The sequence below is a fragment of the Microtus oregoni genome, unplaced genomic scaffold (assembly GCF_018167655.1).
Source record: "Microtus oregoni isolate MIOR12 unplaced genomic scaffold, Mior012 000015F_ref0000493, whole genome shotgun sequence".
Classification (NCBI taxonomy): Eukaryota; Metazoa; Chordata; class Mammalia; order Rodentia; family Cricetidae; genus Microtus; species Microtus oregoni.
The window spans coordinates 14,174,154-14,196,443 of NW_024543074.1; the positions used below are offsets into that span (position 1 = coordinate 14,174,154).

The window sequence follows — 22,290 nt, forward strand, 5'->3', positions numbered from 1 at the left end:
AATATAGAAGGACTAATGGAAATTCTCCCTTATTGACTGTAGCTTAAGAGTGGTCATTATGCCTTTCAGAATTCCTTCTGTGTTCTTTTAAGCCAGTTGTTGCTAGGAGATGATAATAACTCAGTTGCTATCCTTTTTCCTTAGCTCCTTCGAGAACTCATAGAGCGAAAGACCAGCTCCTTGGATCCAAACGATCAGGTAGCTATGGGAAGGTAAGTTAGATATATGGTTTTCTGTTCATTCATGCTGCCTATGTAGTAGTTTCTCCCATTGGGTACTCTCAATTTAGCCTCCAAGGCAGTGACTGGTCCGATAATTACCAGTCTCTCTTATGCTCTTCACCCTTAGTGGGGGTTGTGTTTATATCCATAGCAATCTTTACTAAGGCTCTTGTTCCCATGCATCATCTTGTGCTTTGAAAATACAAAGGGCATTTAGAGTGCTACCTAGTGAGTGGTGTGCATTTAAATAACCATGAGCATGAAAAGAAACAAAAACTGCAGATATCAAAAAGAGATTTTGGACAGAGCAGCATTTTGAATAGGCAATGAAAAATTAGTTGATGGAGTAATTTGAATTTTGTATTTGAATTTTCATATTTGAATTTTGGGATAGGATATTGTTGATATTTCCTGTATCTTTGGAATGTTGTAGGAGTGTTTTCTGTATAGTTAATGTGATAGAGCAAATTGCATTTAAGTGGTGATTATATTGTACATTTATCTGACTTTACAATAAAATAGATTATGGTAATTAAGATTATATTAAGATTACAGTAATTGGATTTCCCTAGATCCCCCCCCCCCATGTTGAGCTTTCCTTGTGTAAGTCAGGTAAAATGACTAGCTGCTACTGTAATTTCCCGTTAGCATTTGTTCACAGGTGCAGTTTGTGGAGATCTTTCTAGCTTGGTTTCAAATCCCTTATTTAAAAAATAAGTTCCCAGATACATAAATCCTATGTGGACCCTGATCTATATAAACCAGCTGTGAAAAAAGAGTTAATCATTTAGGGAGCTTGAGACTGATGAATATTGAGTAATATTATTTATTGTATAAGGTTTCTTGTATTTTTTTGATTTTTTTTTAAAGGTAATAATGGGGGGGGGGGTGCTGGAGAGATGGCTCAGAGGTTAAGAGCACTGGCTGCTCTTCCAGAGGTCCTGAGTTCAATTCCCACCAACCACATGGTGGCTCACAACCATCTGTAATGAGATCTGGCACCCTCCTCTGGCGTGCAGGCATACATTGAGGCAGAATGTTGTATACATAATAAATAAATAAATAAATAAATCTTTTTTTTTTTTAAAAAAAAGGTAATAGTAATAAAATTACAATCAGTTCAGGTTGTGGCACACACCTTTTTAAATCCCAGTACCCAAGATACAGAGACAGGTGGACCTTTATGACTTTGAGGTCAGCTTAGTCTGCCTTTTATTTTTAAAGCTTTTTTTTTTTATTGATTTTTATTGAGCTCTACATTTTTCTTTGCTCCCTTCCCTGCCTCACCCCTCCCTTCTTTAACCTTCCCCCAAGGTCCCCATGCTCCCAATTTACTTAGGAGATCTTGCCTTTTTCTACTTCCCATGTAGATTGTATCTATGAAGTCTCTCTTAGCGTCATTATTGTTGTCTAAGTTCTCTGGGATTGTGGTTTGTAGATTGGTTTTCTTTGCTTTATGTTTAAAAACCACCTATGAGTGAGTACATGTGATAATTGTCTTTCTGTGTCTGGGTTACCTCACTCAAAATAATGTTTTTCTAGCTCCATTCATTTTCCTGCAAAATTCAAGATGTCATTTTTTTTCTGCTGTGTAGTACTCCATTGTGTAAATGTAACACATTTTCTTTATCCATTCTTTAGTCGTGGGGCATTTAGGTTGTTTTTAGGTTCTGGCTATGACAAACAAAGCTGCTATGAACATAGCTGAGCACACGTCCTTGTGGTACAATTGAGCATTCTTTGGATATATACCCAAAAGTAATATTACTGGGTCTTGAGGAAGGTTTCCTAATTTTCTGAGAAATCGCCACATTGACATCCAAAGGGGCTGTACCAGTTTGCATTCCCACCAGCAATGCGGAAGTGTTCCCTTTTCCCCCACAACCTCTCCAGCATAAGTTTTCATCAGTGTTTTTGATCTTGGCCATTCTTACAGGTGAAAGATGGAATCTCAGAGTTGTTTTGATTTGCATTTCTCTGGTGACTAAGGAGGTTGAACATTTCCTTAAGTGTCTTTCAGCCATTTTAGATTCCTCTGTTGAGAGTTCTCTGTTTAGGTCTGTACTCCATTTTTTTTTTATTGGGTGTGTTCTTTTGGTGACCAATTTCTTGAGTTCTTTGTATATCTTGGAGATCTGACCTCTGTCTGATGTGGGGTTAGTGAAGATCTTTTCCCGTTCTGCAGGCTGTCGTTTTGTCTTGTTAACTGTGTCCTTTGCTTTACAGAAGCTTTTCAGTTTCAGGAGGTCCCATATATTAATTGTTTCTCTCAGTGCCTGTGCTGCTGGGGTTATATTTAAGAAGTGGTCACCTGTGCCAATGCATTCAAGTGTACTTCCCACTTTCTCTTCTATAAGGTTCAGTGTCAAACTTTCACTGTTTGCTGATGATCTGATAGTTTACATAAGCGATCCCAAAAATTCTACCAAGTCTGCCTGTCTTAAAAAGTAAAAATAAAAGAGATTATATTGAGGGAGGAGGAAAAAGAGTCTTTACCTTTTATTAAGACACACTTAAATATTATAGATAGAATATAATTATTATATGTAGAAAATATAAACAAGTATAAGATTAATGAATAATTAAGAGCAGATGACCCAGGTTTGGTTCCCAAAATTCACAAAGTGGAAGGAGACTCCCTGAGTTGTCCTCTGACCTCTGTACATGTGCTGTAGTATGTGTAGGCATGGACAAGTGAGTGCACACACATCTAGATAAATAAATAAGTGTAAATTTTTAATTAGAAAGGAAAATAAAAAATACTGAGTATTAGCAAGGGAAAATAAAAGTTAGAGAATTGAGCTAACATGGTGGTGTCCTTAACCTCAACACTTGGGAGACAGAGGCAGATTCGAGGAGAGCCAGGGCTGCATAGAGAAACTTTGTCTCAGGAAACTAAAAGAGAGAGGAGGGTGATGAGAATGTAATTAAAAATGAATTGATGCTTTCAGACAAACCAGCACTTGCAGCATCTAGAGACTGTGCACAAGCCAAAACAGCGGAAACTCAAGTGGCTTGTACTCTATGGACTTTTCTGCAAACTGACAGATTGAGTGCTTGTGACAGCAACTCCAGATACTGGGGAGCATTGTTAACCAGATTTGCTGTAGAATTTCCCACCTGCTATTTGTTTTTTTACCATTGCACAAATCCTCTCCAAGACACTTTGGCCCTGAGGAATTTGGTTGGTGGTGTGGTTTTTTTTGTTTGTTTGTTTGTTTTGTTTTGTTGTTGTTGTTTTGTCTGCAGGGTTATTAGTGAGAAAAAACAACTTTTCAATATTCATAGCTGTTTCTTTGGATGATGTTGCATAACATGGCTTGTGAATTTCCCAGGCAGTGGCTTGCAATCCAGAAACTACGAAGCAAGATCCGAAAGAAAGTAGATAGAAAAGCCAGCAAAGGAAGGAAACTTCGGTAAGTTTGTGGGAAGCCAATGTACTTTGTTGCTTCTCTTTCATTTTGATTGTCCTGTCTTTCTTTCTCTTGACCATTTTAGCCTCGATTTTGTTTTTTGAGACAGGTTGACCTTGAACTAAAAGTCTCCTGCCTGAGCCTCTTGAGTGTTAATATTCTGGCATATTCTTCCACACACACCCACTGCTCACAATTCTGTTTTTATGGATGATAAAAATAACAAATTGATGTTTAAATGTTTTTATGAACATTTTTTTTACTCTAAAAGGGAAATACAGTTTATTGAATGTTCTATTGTTGTCAATGGATGTATAAAATATAGTAGTGTTTCCCTGAAAGAAATAATTAGAAAACAAAGGAAAGATGATTATTTTAGCTTTAAAAAGACAAAGTGAAAGACTTTGAAAATGTTAACAGTATACTTACATGGGATGAGGAATATAATTTTTATGGGAAAATAGAAGTATTTTTGATGTATGAAGATACTCCACTCTGCACTAATAATGAGTCTAAGGAAAGTACAGACAGGGCTGGAGAGATGGTACAGTGGTTAAGAGCACACACTGTTCTTACACAAGATAAGTTTGATTCCCAGCAGCCTTATCAGGCAGCTCCAGGGGATCTGATGCCCTTCTGACCTCATGGATGTACACATGTATACATAAATAGATAATAGTAGAAAATACATTTTTTAGAAAGAAAGATACAGACAAAAGACAGAGCAAGAGAGTAGGAACTGACATTTCTATATTTTTAGATTTATGTCCTGAGGCTAGAGTGGGGTAATATCATCTGACAAAAGCTCAGTGTCAAAGAATCTGCTGATAGTTCAGGTGCATGCCAAAAACCATCTTTATATGTATGCTTTTAGATAGATAGCTAATCTTACATCACTAGAGAGCCTTTCTTTTATTAGATTTCCTTTAGACAGATATGGATCTGTTTTACTTTTGAATGTCTTCAGACGATACATGCCTGTAACCTTAGCACTCAGGAGGTGCAGTCAGGAGTATTGTAAGTTGGAAGCCAGCCTGAACTACTAGAGGGAGAAAACAAACTTCACAAAAACAGATTTCATAATCACTTTACCTTGTTCGGGATTTAACAAAACTCACCAGGAAATGCTGATTCAGCTCTGCAGAAGTGCACAGGAGCTACCACTTTTCTCACCGTTCAGCCGAAACTGTTAGAATCTTTCCAGTTTTCTCCTGTGTTGAAATGTGCAGCTCTTGTGCTTCTCTGGGCATTTTTACTGTGTGATTAAGAGGGTGACTCTAGCCACACTGCCTAAGTTTGGGTTCCAGTTCAGACAGTGACTAGTGCATGCTTTGGGAGACCTTAAACTCTTTATGCTGGTTTCTTCATTTGTAAAATGGGCATGATAAACACTCAGAACCAGGTTGTGGTGGTGAGATTAAATGAAGAAGTATATGGAGCTCTCAGAATAGTGCTAGGTTCCTGGTAAGCGTTGTAGTGTAGCAGTATTGACCGCCATTGTAGCTGTTACTGTTGCTGTCATTCTTCTAAGACTGCTGGGTCAGTCGGCCACCCTCGTGCTTGTTTCCTTCCACGGTTCCATTCCTTTTTCTGTACCAGTCTGTCTCTTTTTCCCCATGGGGATTTAAAAAATGTTACTAACAGTATGTTATAAATGGCAACTATAGTCTTTATTGTTAGTTCAGGTTACACTCCAGGACTGTGTATAAGACTAGCTTACTGGGGTCTCTCCAGAGGAACAATTGGAAGACATGGGTTCAAGTCTTGACTCTGTCTGGTCATGCTATTTTGGATCTTTATTCTCTATTCCTCACTGTTCTCATTTATTAATTAAAGGAGATAATCCCTTCTTGATAGATTTGTTATGGGTATTAAGTGAACTAATGTGTAGATATCTAGTACACAGTAAACATTCTCTTATGTTTCTATAATGGTGTTTCTCTTGGGAATAAATTATATCTTCCAAAGAATTGAGAGAGGCCAGCTGTGATGGTATAATCTGTAATCTTAGCACTGAGGAGACTAACGCAGGAAGATCAAAAGCTTGAGGCCTACTTTGGCTACATAGAGACCCGGCTTCCTATAAAGTAAAAAAGGAGAGGGAGGAAACAAGAAAATATTCTACATTTTTGTTACTGTGAATTTTTAAATTGTTAGAACCAAGAGCTGTATGTACCCTTTGTGCTCAAGAATAGTATTACTTTACCTTTCAGATAGCTCAACCTCACTACCAACTGCAGTGCCTTGTAGCTAGTAGTCAGTCAGAAAGTGCCTTGGATAAAAATGATGATAATACTACAATGATTGGCTGTGACTGTAAGCAAAGCATAGATTTAAAAACCTGGGTCTGGAAGTGGTGCACACCAGCAGTGTGCCTGCCGAGAATGCATGAGGCTCTGCTTTCAATCCTTAGAGGAAAAAGAAAAGTCAAGGTTGGTATTGGAAAGCAGGTACTCTTCTGTTATGGTAACTGATTGAGAGCATGGGACTACTGCTCAGATCGAAAGACGTTGGTCAGGATTTTTATTTATCAGGTTGAAAGAAAACAGTATTGTGTGTGGGGGTGTATGTGTGTATGCACATGTGTATGGGAGGCCCGAGGTTGACACTGGGTGTCTTCCTCAGCTGCTCTCTATCATTTATATTGACCTAGGCTTTCTCACTTGAACCCAAAGCTAGTCTAGGCAGTTTGCTGGGGTGGGGGATGGGGTTGCTTCCTTTTTAACACAGAATTATAGGCAGTAATCAGCTATACCTGCTTAGCGTTTGCATGGGTGGTGAGTAGCCAAACTCTGGTGGTTATGCTTCTTTGGCAAACCATTTCCACTGATCAGGATTTTATTTTAATGAAACTTGCTTTTATTATCTTAATTTATGAAGTTAATTTCATTAAACTGCTAATTAGACGTATGTGTCACTGCAATTATGTAACTTGGTAGTGGTTGCAATCCCTACCTGCCCAAATATTCAGAGACATTAAAATCTTATTCTGGCAACATCTATTCAAGAGACATGCTTAAGCAAAACAAGACTTAAGGTTAAAAATAAGAGGGACTGTAGTCGGTAGATCAAGTCTGGAAAAGCAGGCAGACCTTGCAGAGGGTGATTCCTTGCTGTTGGTGGGTGCTACATTAAGGTGTGCAGCCTGCACAGGAAGACTGCAAGGTGCCGCGTCCCCACTGAACCATGAGAGACTGATTAGACCAGGTGGAAGCAAAAAGAGTATTATTTGTATAAACATTTGCCTGTTTGAGACAGTGGGGCCATCTTGGGAATTTCAGGCTTAAAGTGAAGGTAGAGGAATGGCAGGCAGTGAGGCTTGGTGTGCAGGTGAGTGCTAGATCACAGCCCCTCTTGCAGTTTGGGCTTTGTTCTGTTGACCACCATGAAGCATTTAGAGATTCCATGCAGAGAAGTATTGTCATCACTCTAGTGTTTTAGAAAGACGATTCTAGCGTTTTGTGAACTAGGACTAGAAATTTTTGAGAGCAAGGGCTTGATGAAAGAGCTGATACGCTGAACCATGAATTCAGGTGAAGACTTAGTATTTCATAGTGACTTCATGAAGATTGTGAGTAGGCTAGAATGGTCACCAGCATATGCTACAAGGAGAAAATCTGTTTTGTTTTTTGTTGTTGTTGAGAGAAAGAGTGGATTCTGTTTAGAATATGTTAAATTTCATACAACCTTGAAAGGTCTTTTTTTGTTTGTTTTTTTATCAAGGACAGGATTTCTCCACTGTAGCCCTGGCTGTCCTAGAACTCACTCTGTATGCCTGGCATAAGTGAGTTCCAGGCCAGTTAGAACTACATAATGAGACCCTGTCCAAAAAGAAAAGAAAAAGTTTGAGGGGAAACAAATATCCTCATGGTCTCAAATTATTGTTAGTATACACAAGGCCCTGTACTCAGTCCCAGTATCACTGAAAACACAGAAAAAAAATCCTTTTTGAGTCAGGTGTGGTGATTCACACTTATAATCTCAGCACCCTGGAAACCAGGACAAGAGGATTGTTTCAGTTTTATGACCAGCCTGAATTGTAATATGAGCTCTGTCACAAACAAAATCTTTTAATTTTTACTTTGTGTAAAATGTTTGTAAAGAAAAGAAACTAGGGGGCTGGAGAGATGGCTCAGTGGTTAAGAGCATCACCTGCTCTTCCAAAGGTCCTGAGTTCAATTTCCGGCAACCACATGGTGGCTCACAACCATCTGTAATGAGGTCTGGTGCCCTCTTCTGGCCTGCAGACATACAGACAGAATATTGTATACATAACAAATATTAAAGAAAAGAAAAGAAACTATATAGATGTCTTTTTATATGTGGTATAACAACATTAAATAAATTCTATAGACACAAGAGCACTCTAAAGGTGTGAAGACAGTGCAAACTATTAAGCACAGTCATTTGTTGCTTACCAAGAGGAGGACCTGTTAGGTGACCTACTTACACATTTACAGAAAGCTAGTTATTGTAGCCTATGACACAAAGACTCTGTAGCCATCACTAACCAAAATATTATATGTGGGGGATAACTGCATTGCAGTTTTGTTTTTAAACTGTGTTTGTGCATGTGGGTATATATTTTTTTCTGTTACTCTTGAGTTGAAAAAAATTCATGCTGTTATTTTGTAAAATTCGTTTGTTGAAAAAAGAATGAAGTTTGGGAGGTTTAGATATGTGTGATTGAATAGGGACTTATTTGATATCTGTAAAATGTTTCTAAAACTGTAATAATTATGCATGAGGATATTTATTGGATTTTTGTTTTTAAATGTTTTGCTCTAAAAGTAGTTTTAGGTATTTATCTATGTTTTTGGTTGTGGGGCAGTCATCCAAGCTTTTTCTAATAGGAAGATTAAAAGGGGTACATTGTGGAATTCTCTGGTATAATCTGATTTGTATTAAGTGATGTGTTTAATTCACTTTATCTGGAAATTTCAAAGACTGTATACAAAAATACATTTTATATATTGCCAGGAAGTACAGGTGCAGTAGATTAAATTTCATGACATCTCAAACTAAAAAATGACCGCAGAGTTGTTCAGAACTTCATTGTGCTCCTTCAGGTAAAGGTGGGATTGTGAAAGAACCAGCACGTTCCTGTGGAGATGATAGTTGTAGGAGTCTTTCCTGGCTGGGAAACCAGTATCAGTGAATGGCATTGTTGGCACTGCCTGTTCTCTTGCCAGTCCTCTTGCTAGTATGTGACTTTAATGGCACTGAAAACTAAGATGCACACAGAGGAGGAAGCTAATGTAGTTGGGCCCGCATTGATTTTTATCTGGAATAATATTTAAAGGTTTATGTATGCACAAAGACACAAATGTATTGTTTCCCCTCCTATTTAGCTATGATTTAGATGTGTCTATGTTTAACTGTGATTTTCACTATTCTGTTAGCAGACTGTTTCCTATTGCATTAAGGGGAAAAGAGAATACAGTTACAAATGCCTGTGATCTTTCCCCTCTCCACTCTGGAACCCAAGTCCATGGGATCACTCATGGGGTTCAATTGGTAGAATATGTTTTCTTTGCTGAGTTAATGATTGCTAATGTTGGTGTCTGTTTTCTTGCTTTATTTAGGTTTCATGTCCTTAGCAAGCTCCTGAGTTTCATGGCACCTATTGACCACACTTCAATGAATGATGATGCCAGGTGAGCAATAGATTACTTTTATATCTCAAGTGGCTTCATGAGAGCCTGGTATTGACCAGTTCTACAGCCTATTGCCCTCCTGTTTCTTATCAGTTATTGGCATTGAAACAGGGTCCTTGTCATGTGTTTACTCCCATGATTACTATAAAGCCAAATCAAAATTTCCATAAATCTCAACACTGCCACATAGTGGTTTTGTTTTGTCTCAGCATTAGTCCACTGACCTGGGCCATCAGAGCCCCTGTCCATGGCAAAGTCAGTGCTCTGTGTGTTGTGCTGTGTGCATATGCTCTCTATGCAACACTCAGGAGTGGAAGTGTAGCTTCTGTTGTCTTTGTTAAAGCTGCTGTTGGGGATTACAGACTTTATTATTTTATAAAAGAAGTATGTGTTCATGAAGCTGAAATGATAGGATATATCCAGGGGAAGTGTTGCTATTCATTACTATTCAGAGATAGCACTTTATTGTTATTTATTTTAAGGCAGAGTCTTATTATGTAACCCAGACTGGCCTAGAACTCAGAGTTCTGCCTGCTTCTGTTTCCCAAGTGCTGAGATTAAAGACATGTGCTATATTGACTTACTTTATTTATTTATTTAGTTAGTTAGTTGTTAATTTATTTTTATTTCTTAAAATTCTTAGCTCAGGCAAGACTAGAACTCTTTATAGTCTAGACTGGCTTGACACTCATCCTTCTGTCTTATTCTCCCAAGTGAAGGATTACAGATGTTCGCCATCTCACACAGCTAATTTTAAAAAATTAATTAATTAGCTGTGTGAGATGGCGAACACCTGTAATCCTTCACTTGCCATCTCACACAGCTAATTTTAAAAAATTAATTAATTAAACCCTGTCTCGAAAAACCAAAAAAAAATTAATTAATTAAAAGAATAATTTCTTGTGCTTGCATTTGGGAGCATGGGACAAGTGTATTTCTGTGAGTTCAAGGCTAGCCTGGTCTACATAGCAAGTTCTAGACCAGCCAAGGGTTGCATAGTGAGTTTCTGTTGAAGAAGGGGGAGGAAGAGGAGGACGAATTATCTCTTTTCTATTTATTAATTTGCATTCTACTCTAATGAAGAGAATCCCCTTTCTTGTATTTATTTACCATCGAGTGATCCATTTATAGCAACATGGGCTCCTGCTTTCCTGTCTTACTCAATGAATTATTTTGATATTAAAATGTATAGATTGGTGGAAGCCCCTTCAAGCTGGTTAGTATCCATTTGGTATGACACCCGACATTCTTTGTTTCCTTGTTGTTTGGCACATGATACTTAAAGTTTATCTGTTTTGTTTGGTAGTTTGTTCTTAGACAGGGTTTCACTACATAGCCCTAGCTGGCCTGGAACTCTTTTATAGACCAGGCTGGCCTCCACCATACTGGGCTTATCATAGCTATCTAATACCTTTCTTGTGCTTGTTCTGGAATTACTCTTTGTTTGTTTGGTTTTTGTTTTTATTGTTTTGTTGCTGTAGTTGTTTTTCAATTCCGAGACAGGATTTCTCTGTGTATCCCTGGCTATCCTGGAACTCCCTGTGTAGAACAGGCTGGCCTCAAACTAACAAAGTTCTCCCTGCCTCTGCCTCCCGAGTGCTGGGACTAAAGGCATACACCAGCACTACCTGGCCTGTGAGCATTTTTATGTCATTAAAATAATTTTTAACTTTAATCCCAGCACTCGGGAGTCAGAGGCAGGCGGATCTCTGTGAGTTCGAGACCAACCTGGTCTATAGAGCTTGTTCCAGGACAGGCTCCAAAGCCACAGAGAAACCCTGTCTCGAAAAACAAACAAACAAATAAATTAATTAATTAAATTAAATTAAATTAAATAATTATTAAGGGGCTGGAAAGTTGGCTCAGAGGTTAAGAGCACTGGCTGTTTTTCCAGAGGTCCTGAGTTCAATTCACAGCAACCACATGGTGGCTCACAACTGTCTGTAAAGAGGATCTGTTGCCCTCTCCTGGTATGCAGACAGAATAATGTATACACAGTAAATAAATAAATCTTTTAAAAAAATAATAATTTTTAAGATTCAAATGACTTGGTCTATATAGTGAGTTTCAGGACAGCCAGGACTTTCACAGAGAAATCCTGTCTCGAAAGACCAAAAAGGAACAATAAATAAATAAGTAAAATTACTATATTTTTAAACAATTTATTCTTATTTTGGAGCTAGAGAGATGGCTCAGCAGTTAAGAGCACTGGCTGCTCTTCCAGAGGACCTGAGTTCGATTCCCAGCGACCACTTGACAGCTCACAATTTATTCTTACTTTATGTGCATTGGTGTTTGCTTTTTTGTTGTTTGTTTTTTTTTTTATGTCTATGTGAGAGTGTCAGATCTTGGAATTACAGACAGTTGTTAGCTGCCATGTAGGTGCTGGGAATTGAACCTGGATTCTCTGGAAGAGCAGTCAGTGTTCTTAACCGCTGAGTCATCTCTCTGGCCCCCGACTATAATATTTTTATATCGTTTAGCCATTCGCTGACTGGTAGACATTATTTTATCACAAATAATGCTGTGGCGGTATTTTAGTGTAAACATTTGCCAAGTGGTTGTAGGTTGGCGTGGTTTTGCCAGGTGTCACAGGTAACCTTTCAACTTGCTACCAAACCTCATCAGATCACTTTGCCTCTTGCCTGTGAAAATAGTAGATCTATGGGTATAGGCAAGCACAGTTGGCTGTTTTTCAATTTGACTTGTTTGACTATAAAGTAGCTTGTGGATAATCCTACATACCCTTGTATCTGTTTTGTGACCACATTTTTCTCAAGTGCTTTAGAAGTGGATGCCTAGGTATGGTTGCCTTTTTAGTAGCTTTGGATCTAATCATTTGAAAGTTCCAAAGTAAAAGCTGAGTGCTGTTATTCACATCTGTAATCCCTGCACTTGAGAGGTGGTGGTGAAAGTATCAAGAGTTCAGGGGGTGGGAGAATCCAGTGAAGAGATGACTTAGTGGTTAGAAGCATGTACTGCTCTTCCAGAAGACCTGAGTTCAGTTCCTACCAACCACATCAGATGGCTAGCAATTGACTACAATTCCTGCTTGAAGGGGATCCAACTCTTTCAGCCTCTTCAAGCTCCTGCATTTACATGCCCATACCTACACACAAAACACACACAAAATTTTTTAAATTGAAAGTAAATCTTTAAAAAAAAAAAAAAAGATCGTGGAGACTAGAGAGATGACTCAGTGCTTTCAAGGACCTGGTTAGATTCCCAGCACCCACATGGTGGCTTACAGCTATTTGTTACTCCATTTCCAGGAGATTTGACACCCTCTTGTTGCTTCTATGGACACAGGCACATATGGTACTCATACATACATGCAGGCAAAACACTTGTACACATAAAATTAAAATAAAATATCTTTAAAAATTCATGATGAGAAGTCTGGAGAGAAGACTTAGTAGTTAAAGTGCTTATTCTTCTTTCAGAGAACCTCAGTTTGGTTCCTAGCACCCAGGTTTAATGGCTTGCCAACTGCCTGTAATTTTAGCTTCAAGGGAGTTCATGTCCTCTTCTGGTCTCCATGGGCATCTGTTTGCATAAATGTGCATACCCGCACAAATAAAACTAAAGTAAATTAAAAAAAAATAATAAAGGAGAGGGCTGGAGAGATGTCTTAACAGTTAAGAGCACACACTACTCTTGGAGAGAACCCAAGTTCAGTTCCCAGCACCTACATCAGCTGTCTCACAACCGCCTGTAATGCTAACTTTAGCTCCAGTAGTTCTGATGCCTCTGGGTTCTAAGGGTGTCTGCAGTCAGGTGCATATATCTATACACATACAGACATACACACACTTAAAAAAGTAAAAAACAAATCTAAGAAAACAAACATAAGGCTATTCGTTAACTACATAGTAAGTTGGAAAGCTAGCCGAGTTACGTGAGACCGTGTCTCAAAAGTTGTAAAGTAAATTAAGTGTGTCTTTGTTGTCCTGTCTGAAAAACAAGGGAAAATGTATTAATAAGAAAGCTAGGTGTTATTTTGGAATCAGGCTTTCTCTGAGTAGCTCAGATTGGCCTTGAACTTAAAATTATCCTTCCTCTACCTCTTGAATACTGGAATTACAAGGATGTACCACTATACCAGTTTGAGGTTATATTATTAGCTCAGACAGTAAATGAATAGTAGTAAGTTCTTTTGAGTACATTACTATGGAACCATTTATAGAGTCCAGTTTTCCATTTCTTAGTTGGAAGCTCTCTTTTCTTTCCCTCTGTCCCTTCCTCCCTTCCTTCCTCTCTTCCTCCTTCCTTCCTCCCCCACTCTCCTTTCTTTCTTTCCAGGCTCTTATGCATCATACACTGACCTCAAACTTGCTATATGGCAGAGGATGACCTTAAACTTCAGATCCTCCTGCCTTTACCTCCTAAGTGCTGGGATTACAGCTGTGCATTACCATGCATTTTTTTGTTGTCGTTGTTGTTGTTGTTGTTGTTGTTCAGTGCTGGAGATTGAAAGGGTTTCAAGCATGCTAGGCAAGTACCATACCAACTGACCTGAATCTCTAACCCTGCATTTTTCTTATATTACTTGGTACCCCAAAGGTTCTTTGTTTCTCAGAATGTTATCTATACTTATCCTTTTTAATGCTGTATTACATGCTACACTTGCAAATTATTGAAAAGCCAGTCATGGTGGTACTCACCCATAATCTGAGCACTTGAGAAGCTGAGCCAGGAAGATCAAGAATTCAAGACCAATCTGTCTCATACAATGGGACCCTCATCTCAAACCAAAAACAAAACAAAAAAAGTATTCGAGAACGAGTGCAACAGTTAGAATCATTTGATACTGGACACTTAAGAAGCATAGGGCTAGAGCTGCTTACATCTCTTGTCTCTCCTGACCCTGTGGTCCTAAGGTAGATGCCAGCTTTAGTCACCAAACATCTACTTGAGACAGGAAGAGGAGGAAAGAATGGTGCCGGCCATATCTGTGGGCTCTTGTTTTGCGTAAAAGCTTTCCCAGAATTCCTTGCAGCAGCCCCCCCCCCTTTTTTTAATTCCTTTGACCAGGTCTGTGATGCATTGCCACCTCAGATAGAACAGTAAAGAAGGGGTTAGGTTTGCATCATTTGGTCAGCAGACCTATAACACTCTGTAGTTAAAGGATTGTTGTTGTTGTTGTATAATAGTTACCAGCATCTTTCTTTTGTCGATTAGCTCCATGATAAAGAAGTTGACAGTGGTCTTGTGACTTTAGAACTGAACATTTGTGTTTTGCTGTTGTTTTGTTAGTTTTGAAACAGGGTCTGTTTGTAGCCCAGCCTGTCCTGGAAAGGCTATTGTGCTCACTATGTAGACCAGACTGGTCTCGAACTCAGATCTGCCTGCTTTTACCTCCTGAGTGCTGGGATCAAAGGTGTTCACCACCGCACCCTGCACTGAGCATGTGTTTTCTCACAGGGCACTCATTCATATTGTGTTTCCTGAGGGTGAAGTGTTCGTCATCTGCTCTGGCTTTGGCCTCTAAATGAACTATGAGTACTGTAACTGAAGATTAGCATTTCTCCTTCTAGAATCAAAGCTTCTGGGACTGGTAGTCATTAGTTTACCTTAAGTAAAAAAGGAGAGAGCAGTAGCATGACCTCTTTTGTGAGTTTTGTTTTTGTTCATTTGAGAGTGTCTTGCTGTGCATCCCATGCTGGACTTGAACTCATAAACTTCGTCCATCAGCTTCTTGAATGCTTGGATTGCAGGTGTATGTATGCCACCATGATTGGCCCTTGTTTTGTTTTTCTTCAGTAGGAAAACTAAATTGAAAGTAATGTGGTACAGTCAGGACACTGTAACCATAGATTTTGTATCTAGATTCTACTGAAAAAATTTAGGTCCTGGGAGATAAAGCATGAGGACTTCCGTTGGAATCCCCAGAACCCAAGTAAATTCTGGTGCAATAGTGTGCATCTGTAGTCCAGTTCACTTACAGTGAGATGGGAAATAGGTGCAAGAGCATCCCTACAATTTAATGGGCCAGCTAGCCTGGAGTACACAGCAGTGAACAAGAGACCTTGTCTAGTATAAGGTAGACAGGGCTAGCAAGATGGCTTATTGGATAAAGGCTCTTGCCAACAAGATAGATATGAGTTCGATTCCTGGAACCCACATGGTAGAGGGAAAGAATTGACTTCCAAAAGTCTTCCTCTGACCTCCTCACAGATATACCCACATATAATACAGTAAATAAGTATAAAAAATAAAAATAAAACAAGGTGGAAGACAAAGACTGACACCCAAGGTTGTCCTGACCTCCACGTAGATACCACGGCATACATGTGCCTGCACTCACAGTCATGAGTTTTGTGCTCACACATACACATACATGCACATACATAATAAAATATTTAAAGAAAGAAAAATTATATATGGGCTTGGAGATATAGCTTAGCTGTAGGACACTTGCCTAGTGTGCCTAAGGTTGTGGATATGATCCCAGATCCACTAAAATGGGATGGAAGGGAGCGGTGAGAGAGGGAGGGCAGTTATTGTTGACTGAGGCTGCTTGTTCATTTCCCGGCTGCTCAGACCCAAAGTAATCTCACAGAAACTATATTAATTACAACACTGCTTGTTTAATAGCTTATGCCTATTTTTAGCTAACTCTTACATCTTAAATTAACTCATAATTCTTGTCTGTGTTAGCCATATGGCTTGGTACCTTTTATCAGTGAGGCATTCTCATCTTGCTTCCTCAGCATCTGGGTGACAACTGCAGACTGAACCTTTTCTCTTCCCAGAATTCTCATATTCTGGTCTCCCCGCCTATACTTCTTGCCTGACTACTGGCCAATCAGCATTTTATTAAACCAATACAAGTGACAAATCCTTTCAGGGTACAAGACCATTGTCCCACAGTAAGTTATGTATGTATAGAACATGCCTTTCCATGGCATTATACTAAACATTACAGTAAACGATGATTACATAGCTCATATAATACATACTGAATTCAATAGTAAGTCGCGATGCTTATCTAGTAGTTGGCAGAAGTTTACGCAAGTGCTATACTGTTTTATATAAAACTAAAGCCTCTGCAGATGTTGGTATGGTATGTTCCCCATGAATGCAAAGGGAGATAGTTGTCATTGCAGTGGTGGGTTCTAGTGTCTTAGGGGAAGGGAGGTGTCCTGAAGCCAGTCTGCCATGTGTTTTAAGGGACCACTGTATTGTGGTATTCATCCAGTAGTATTCTGCTTTGTGTTTCATTTTTATGTCATGATGGAAAATGTTCACGGTTGTTTGAATGTCACTGTCTCCTCAGACTGCCTTCCTCAAGTGAACAGTTTGGGGTTTGCTAACTTACAGATAAATCATTCTTGCAATGGATATGCGAGAACAGAAATTTAAACAATGAGAATATTTGATTGTTTTTCTTCTGATTTTGAGTTAGAGAAGGACTTTATAAGCATAATGCAGGGACCAGATACCACATAGGTCTCACTGTGAAAGACATCAGAACCAAAGTTCGTAGGGAAATGACAAACTAGAACAAGTTAGGCAGTGCTCTGCTGTAAGTAGAGTATCTGCAGCTTCCTCATATTGCAGCAGTTGTAGGGAGCATGTGTCAGCATGAAGGCTGGAAAATTATACAGTAAAAATGTAAAGAAATGCAAATTAAGATAATGAGATACTGTTTTTTTCTCTTTTGCTGAAAAACATTAAAAGGACTAGTAATCTGCAGTGATGGTGTGGGGAGTGAACTTTCATGTACTGTCGCCGTGTGTGTGTGTGTGTGTGTGTGTGTGTGTGTGTGTGTGTGTAAGGAGCTTTTCTAGGATCTGTTTTGCAATATTGTTTATAATGTTGAAAAATAAATAATTCAAATAACCAGTTCTGTGGGGAACTGGTTGAATAAAACTTTTTATGAAATTATAAGCAATTATTGAGAAAGAAGTAGTTTTGTATAACACTCAGTAGAAAAGGTAGCCTGCAAAACACTTATCATAGCCGGGCGGTGGTGGCGCACACCTTTAATCCCAGCTCTCGGGAGGCAGAGGCAGGTGGATCTCTGGGAGTTTGAGGCCAGCCTGGTGGTCTACAAGAGCTAGTTCCGGGACAGGCACCAAAAGCTACAGAGAAACCCTGTCTCGAAAAACCAAAAAAAAAAAAAAAACACTTATATTATAATTCTATTTCTGAGTTAACAAGATAAACAAGTTGAGTCTCCATTGTTCAGATGATCAGAACAGAAGATTTAGGAGTTTCCCAGGTTTGGGAATATTTGCATAGACTTCACCAATTGCCTCCAGAATAAGAAAATCTGAAATAAAACAGGTGCCACACTTTTCAGCTATTTGAGCAGCATGTTGGTACTCAAAATTTCAGATTTTAGGGGCTAGCATGCATCTTAATGGAACAGCCCTTGCCCAGCTTCCCTGAAGGTCAGTTCACAGCGCTGCAAAAACAGAACAAAGCACAAGTTTAAGATTTTCATATGGATGGTACCCAACATTTATAAAGCAGCACTCCATTTCCATAGTATCCAGTGCCCCTTCTGAACTCCACACTCCAGGCAAGCAATGTGAACTTTCACCAGTGTACATACATACAGGCAAAACACACATAAAACAAAATGAATAAATTAAAATGTAAAAGTTAAAAAACACTAAGCAGGCATATGGTATCCTCCTGTGTCTGTATTAGAGTGTGTATCCTCAGTAATTACCAGTGGGGAAGGGACTGGATGACAAGGAGTCAAGAGACAAGCAGTGCTGTGGTTCTCCTGCCTCCAGGCTACCCCTAACCTACTCTATGAGAGAACTCATGCTGTCTCTTATTAAGAAGTGAGAAGCCTTTGATGTTTATTGCTGGGGGCTGAGGAGAGGGTAAGTAAATGATACTCTTACTCTATTGTGTGTCTGTAGTATTTGAACTTTCTACAATAAGTTTGTATTGCTTTGTATCAACATCAACAGAAAGCTATTTTCAGTTTCTGGAATTACATATATGAACCATGGAGGCAGCGGGAAGGTTCTGATATTCCTCTGTTGGAGTATGTAAAGTGAAAGATGGCCTCTCCCCCGGTGGTTCATACCCTAAGCTGACTGTGGCACCTAGCTACTTCTTTTCATGCTCCCTTCCCCAACTGTGGTATCATGTAGGTAGGCAACACAGCACTCCCTGCACTCTTGAAGTTTTCTTCCCAGAAGCAGCTCCCCCACAGTTCTGAGTTGATCCAGGTCTGGGGGTTGCCTTCATCTCTGCAGGTGTTCCTTGGCTCCAGGCTATTGTTTGCAAATAAGCCTGAATTGGATTTATACCCAGTGGGTCTAGGGGCTCTTGAGTGCTCATCCTTGACTCTCCCATATCCCTGTCCAGTTTGAGCTCAGTACATTCCGATTGGATGGATTGGACTGAAATGGGAATGCACTCATTAAGAGAAAGAGGACCTCTGTAACACAGGAAGTTAAATATCCTTGTGGTCTGTGGAAGGGCAGTGTGGCATCCCCACCTTGTCCCCTGTGGAGTATTCTCTAGTTAGTTAATTCTTGCTGATAAAAATTCTTTCCTCACACTAGGAATTTTTGTCTTAAGTGATCTGTTAAAAAAAAAAAGCCTTTTTAAATGCAAAGTGGCCCAGCTGAGCTCTTGTGTCATCTCTTCCCTCGGGCACTTTCGTTAGTGAGAATCTTGTGTGATCCTGATGTGTCCTATGTCCAGTAGGGATGCACTCCAATTCTGAGGGAGACGGCACATGTGTCTGGCACACATTTTCAGAATTGAAAGAATTTTAATGTGTTGGCACAAGGGTTACCATGAGCCTTAAAACAAGCCCAGCTTCACCACACTCTGCACTGAGCAACACTGGTTTACCTGTCCAAGGCAGAATGTCCTGTGGGTCTTTAGAGACCGCTAGCAATGGACTCTGGAGAACAGGCATGAACTGCCACTCTGCACAGGTTCTCACTTTCCCTCTGGCTTATGGACAGAGGTCTTTTTAAGATAGTTAAGGATTTTGAGAAGCCGAGCTCCCCTTACCTGGTGTGAGTACTGACCCCAGAGTTTACTGTGGTCAGTAAACTTCATGACCTTTCTCTGCTCTGCTGATGGCAAAGCACTGGGAGATGGGGAGATTAGCTGCCTTTTGCTGTCTATGCTAGGCACTTGGAGACTGACTTTGAAGATGTGAGGTTTTGTCACGGGTGGTGCAGGTAGATGTCAAACACGTGCCCTTGCCAAGACCCTAAGACTTGCTGAGAAGGTGTCTGTGGTTAAACCGCACTGACACTGGCTTCTGCTCTTGGCAGGGACAGGGCGTCTAAGCAGTGACAATCAGCTGGGTACAGACCAGAGAAAAGTGATGTGGCTGCGTTTGCTACCACTTCTGAGAGGGTTCCCCCACCAGATTGATTCTGGCACTGGCCTTTTTTTGTTGTTGTTGTTGTTTTGGTTGTTGTTGTTGTTTTTTCGAGACAGGGTTTCTCTGTGGTTTTGGAGCCTGTCCTGGAACTAGCTCTTGTAGACCAGGCTGGTCTCGAACTCACAGAGATCCGCCTGCCTCTGCCTCCCGAGTGCTGGGATTAAGGCGTGCGCCACCACCGCCTGGCTTGGCACTGGCCCTTTTAAATGCAGGTTATGGCATTTTTCTGGGTAGCTTATTTCTTGTAACTCTTATTATAAACATAATGGCAACATTAGCATTTAGAATTGTTTGGTTCCTTTGCAACAAAACAAACAAAAACACCAAATTCTCTTAGTAATAAACAGCAGCCTTATCCTCTCTCCCTTAATAAAACATCACAAGGAGAAGGACCCTTTAATGGTAAGTATTGTGTACTGAACACATTATTGTTTTACATCCAAGTTTAAGAAATGTACAAATAGGGGGCTGGAGAGATGGCTCAGAGGTTAAGAGCATTGCTTGCTCTTCCAATGGTCCTGAGTTCAATTCCCAGCAACCACATGGTGGCTCACAACCATCTGTAATGGGGCCTGGTGCCCTCTCCTCGTCTGCTAGCATACACACAAACAGAATTTATATTCATAATAAATAAATAAATATTTAAAAAAAACAAAAGAAATGTACAAATGTAAGCCCATCTTGTAAAGTACTTTGTCAACATCACAGCCATGTTGCTCCTGAGGTGCCTTGATATCATAGAATTCCTACAGGCATTTTGTCTTTGGCTTGCCATTTTTGTGTATGGATCTGCAATCTACATGCAGGCATGTTCACCACTCTCCTGTCCTGTCCCCAGCCCATAACCCCTGCTTTCTTAAAGCTCCCCTGCCTATTGTGCTGTTTTTATTGCATAGAAGCAGGCATTGGCCTTGATGAGCTCTTGTGCTGTAGCTTGCATGACATTGAGAGCTCATCTGCTCATGATCCCAGGAAACATCTGTTGGGTAAGAACTTCAGGCAAGAATGGTTAAAATACAGATGTTTTCTCTGAGGCTGCTTATCTCCTAAGAAGACACAGGTTATTCTGACAGGTGAAGCAAGTCTGGGCAGATATGCAACATTGATCTAATCAGCAGAACAAGAGCCCCACTCTAACTGGTATTACCTTTTACCAGTGTCATTAAAGGCGCCCATTACTCTTTTATTAGCTGCTCCCTCTCTTCCTTATCAGATTGCAGAGCAAACATAACTCACGGTAGTGATTTGATCTCTGTTAAAGAGGATTACGGCTTTGCATTAACTGGATTGACATAGTTTATAATTCACTTGTTGATACTCAGGCGGGTGTTGGCACGTGCCTGACCTCCCCCAGCAGTGCTGAAGGGAAAGGACCCCCATATATCATCATTAAAGATGGCACTCAGTACAGACAGGAGATCCAGCCTTTCCTCCAGTAACAGCAAAAAGGACAAAAGGAACACTCTCAAATTCAAGCCTGAGACTTGGTCCAGACTCTCAAAACTGTCCTGAAAAGAAAATAGTACTGTTGTGTCTTTGCTTCTCCGGTTTGCTGCTGTTCGGCCTCTCACTCTAGAGAATTTGAGCTGTCAGATTGAAGTTTGGTTCCAAGCAGGATAGAGAGTGATAAAAGCGCATCTTCTTAATCACACTGTGGACACAAGCAGATAAGCCCTTCAGCGTGGGGCTTTGTGCTGCAGTGTTCATTTCTGTAGCCACACTTTCAGCATTTCCTCGTGATTTGAAATTCTTTTCCCTTCTAAGGGTATTGCATATTCTTTAAAGTGGTTCTAGATGTTTTTCTTAAGGATTTGTTTTAAATTTATTATGAGATTCTAAATGTAGCATCTTACAGATACTGCTTTAACCATAGCCAAAGTGGCTTCCAAGTATGTAGCTCAGCTTTCCACCTTTCTCTTGATTGGCCATTTCACACATATTATTAATGTTTCCTACAGTGATCCCAGCTGACATCAGATTGCTAAGGTGTGTAGACCATTTTTGTTTCTTCGTAATGCCTTAGTTGCTCTGTTTTTTCTACCCTGAGTTGACTACCCAGTTCTGATCAGCAGTGAATGACTGTGAAAGACAGTGAGGGGCGTGTTACTCCCTGAGCACTACTGTGTCATACCTCGAATCCCAAACCTGCCCTCCTTCCACGTTCCATTCAGCCCTTATCAGAAGGCAGCAGCGAAATGGCCGACATGGTCTATGTTTTGTGATTAAAACATTAAGACATGGAGTAATTAAATAACTTGCTTAAGTTAAAAGCAAGTTGTGAACTAGAGTGTCACAGAGTACAGCCTGCTAACCTCTGCTGCTGCTGCGGAGTTTGTCTCTCAACCAAAGACAAAATTTTAACTTGCCTAGAGTAAATTCTTTTGTAAAGGGACATTATTTATATAAGGAAAGCTTTGCTTGCAGGCTGTTTACATTTTGGTACAAATCACGAATTCCCCAAGCCTGCCCTGTGGTTATTCTGTCTGGCGCAGAAGGCCTAGACTTTGTGATAAGCTTTGCCCTACATCCAGTCCTGAGTATCGTGTCCATTTGCTCCCATAGACCTAGTTCCACTATTCCAGACCTGTCACCTCATCCTTGGAGTACCTTTTCTTCTATAG

General features: G+C 39.9%; 1 protein-coding gene across 1 annotated transcript in view; it reads left to right on the top strand.

Moving 5' to 3' along the window:
* Positions 1-22,290, top strand: part of Aatf (apoptosis antagonizing transcription factor) — a 105,582-nt gene that overhangs the window by 69,566 nt on the left and 13,726 nt on the right. The window contains exons 9-11 of the mRNA XM_041664873.1: positions 145-212; positions 3,557-3,637; positions 9,220-9,291. Coding sequence (XP_041520807.1) covers positions 145-212; positions 3,557-3,637; positions 9,220-9,291 — 221 coding nt within the window. The remainder of the gene's footprint in view (positions 1-144; positions 213-3,556; positions 3,638-9,219; positions 9,292-22,290) is intronic.